Source organism: Vespa crabro, chromosome 4 (assembly GCF_910589235.1).
Source record: "Vespa crabro chromosome 4, iyVesCrab1.2, whole genome shotgun sequence".
NCBI lineage: Eukaryota > Metazoa > Arthropoda > Insecta > Hymenoptera > Vespidae > Vespa > Vespa crabro.
In genome coordinates, this window is record NC_060958.1 from 9571937 (window position 1) to 9574436 (window position 2500).

The 2500-nt window shown below is 37.0% G+C and overlaps 1 protein-coding gene across 10 annotated transcripts in view; it reads left to right on the forward strand.

Annotated features, from left to right (window-relative positions):
* LOC124423362 (AF4/FMR2 family member lilli-like) overlaps window positions 1–2500 on the forward strand; it is a 161485-nt gene that overhangs the window by 111047 nt on the left and 47938 nt on the right. For 9 of the 10 annotated variants that reach the window (XM_046960992.1, XM_046960994.1, XM_046960998.1 and 6 more), the window contains exon 3: window positions 2032–2500. This exon is cut by the window's right edge and continues 107 nt beyond it. The exons of the other annotated variant lie outside the window; for it this stretch is intronic. In XM_046960992.1, the coding sequence (XP_046816948.1) occupies window positions 2032–2500 (469 nt within the window). The remainder of the gene's footprint in view (window positions 1–2031) is intronic. 10 annotated transcript variants of the gene reach the window in all.

Genomic DNA, 2500 nt, shown 5'->3' on the forward strand with positions numbered 1-2500 from the left:
ACAATTAAATCATATCGATCACAGTGTCCGACGATTTGTAAACAACAACAACAACAACAACGATATATATACATATATATATATATATATATATATATATATATGTATGTATGTATGTATGTATGTATGTAAATAAGTATATATCTAATTTATTCTGATTTAACAATAAATATATATGCATGTATTTTGCGTCGAAAGATAATTTCGATGTTTTTTACGAGCGTCCCAAGGAGAGTCCTTTTATTATCAAGGCAATAACGTCGACGACGAATACGGGATCGTGTGTTAGTCTCTTGGACTTGTTGAAAGAAACGAGGAGATGAAATAGGAAGGAGGGATTGGGAGGGATGGTAAAGGAGGACGCGAAGGATTCGTAGAGGGAAGATTGAGCGAGGTCGTCAGGCCGGAAGGAAAGTCCCTGACCTGCTCATTTAACCATCTCCTACCCTCTCTCTCTCTCTCTCTCTCTCTCTCTCTCTCTCTCTCTTTTTCTCTTTCACCCTTAGCAACCTCTCATCCTTCGGACCATCGAATTTATGTCATCTCGAGACTCATCCGCTTTCTCGCAGTTTAATCAGACTTTCATCGACTACTTAATATTCTCCATCCTTTTTCCTCCGTAATCTTAATGGAAGAGAAGAGTTTCAAATTTTCCTTATGTTCGACAAACAAATCGATCATCCTTCATGTCGAATTTCTCTTCTACGCATAATCAAAACATAATAATACATAATCTGTATTTACGAAACTTATCTCGATCGAGTCGACGCAAATAGTCGACTAGTCGACTTTTCTAGGTCAATAGGGCGGGATTTACGATTAATTATTATTTTTTCTTATTGCGCGTTATAAAATGCTTAAACATTTTATATTATTTTATATATAGATATATTTTTAAGTAATCAATATTATAATTAATTTTATAAGTTCTCGTTAAATGAAATATTTCATTTTCGTATACGATTAACTTATATACCTACTTAACATACATATATTAATAACTTAAAATATATTTATATATATATATATATATATATATATATATGTATGTATGTATGTATTCGTAATAAATCTTCTTCCTTAATTAATTAGTTTACATTAATCTGACAGAATATAAATTTATATACGACTATTCGAAAATGTATCGTCTAAAATAAGAACGTAGTTATTGTTGTGTGAAAAAGAAAGACGAAGATGGAGTAGGCGTGAAGAAAAAAATTGTTTGGCCGCGAAGAAACGAACGTGAGATTTATAGCGCATATTAATCACATTGATACCTTCTCTCTCTCCCTTTCTCTCTCTCTCTTTCTCGCTCTAGCTCTTGCTTACGCTTCATCTAACAGGGTGAACGTCTCCGCCTCCTTATTAAGCTACGGTTTGATCTCATTGTCCTTAGAGACAAAGGGAAAATGCTTCGTTGTATATATGTAACGTAGAGATATACACCGGTTATATATTGTTGTAGTGTAGTACGGCATCGTTATTACAAGGAACACACGTGAATACTTGGAACAATAGCCTCTCGCGGTATCTCCTTACCGCATTAATTCCTCCTAATTGCGCGGTTAATCAGTTTCAAAGTGGAAAGTTAGTCGCGGTCAACGGGACAATGCCGCGGGATAAGTTTCGAATTTGACTCGAGATCATTAGGCGACGAAGTAGACTGCACGTTGTTCTCTCTCTTTCTTTATCTATCTGTCTGTCTGTCTGTCTATCTATCTATATTTCTCTCACTCTGTGCGCGCGCGTTCACGCGACTTTGCGAAATTAATCCTTTTGTAGGTATCTTAAAGTTGACTCCGATCTTGACGCACCGCGTGTTCCGCGTTCCATTTAAGTTCATATGTATTTCTATGTGCACCCTTTTCCCATCTGCGAAATAATATTATTTAATTATTTAATACGTAAAAAAAAAAAAAAAACCCTTTTGTAAATATAAAATCATTTTGGATAGGATGCCAAAGTGAAGAGTTTTTTATTAACGATTTTCTTTTTTTTTTCTCTCTTTCTTTTTTTTTTCTCTTCGTACAGGTGAATCCAGATACCCAAGACCGTACTACCCAGCAAATTCAATCTAAGCTGGGTAATTATTCTTTGGTGAAGCACCTCTTAGATGAACCAAAGAGGTTAATTGGAATCGAGGGTGTCCCAGCAAGTCCTGCACCATGCACTACTTCTTCCTCTCATCGTACTATTGTTAGCACAATCGGATCAAGCTCCAGGAGTTCGCCATCTTCGCAGGAATTTAAAAAGCCCGGTGGCCCAAGGACGAGTAATTCCTCGTCTTCCACTACGACGTCCTCCACAACTTCTTCAACGACATCCTCCACTTCATCTTCCTCTACATCGTCGAGCCATCAGCGTGGTGCATTCGTTAAGCCTGTTGACGGGAAACCACCTTATGGCGTCCGTACAGGTTATTCTGGGCAGCTGAAACATTCTGGAAACAGTAATAGTGATCATCGGAATCACAGTTTACTGTCCCTTAAGGGACAACCTG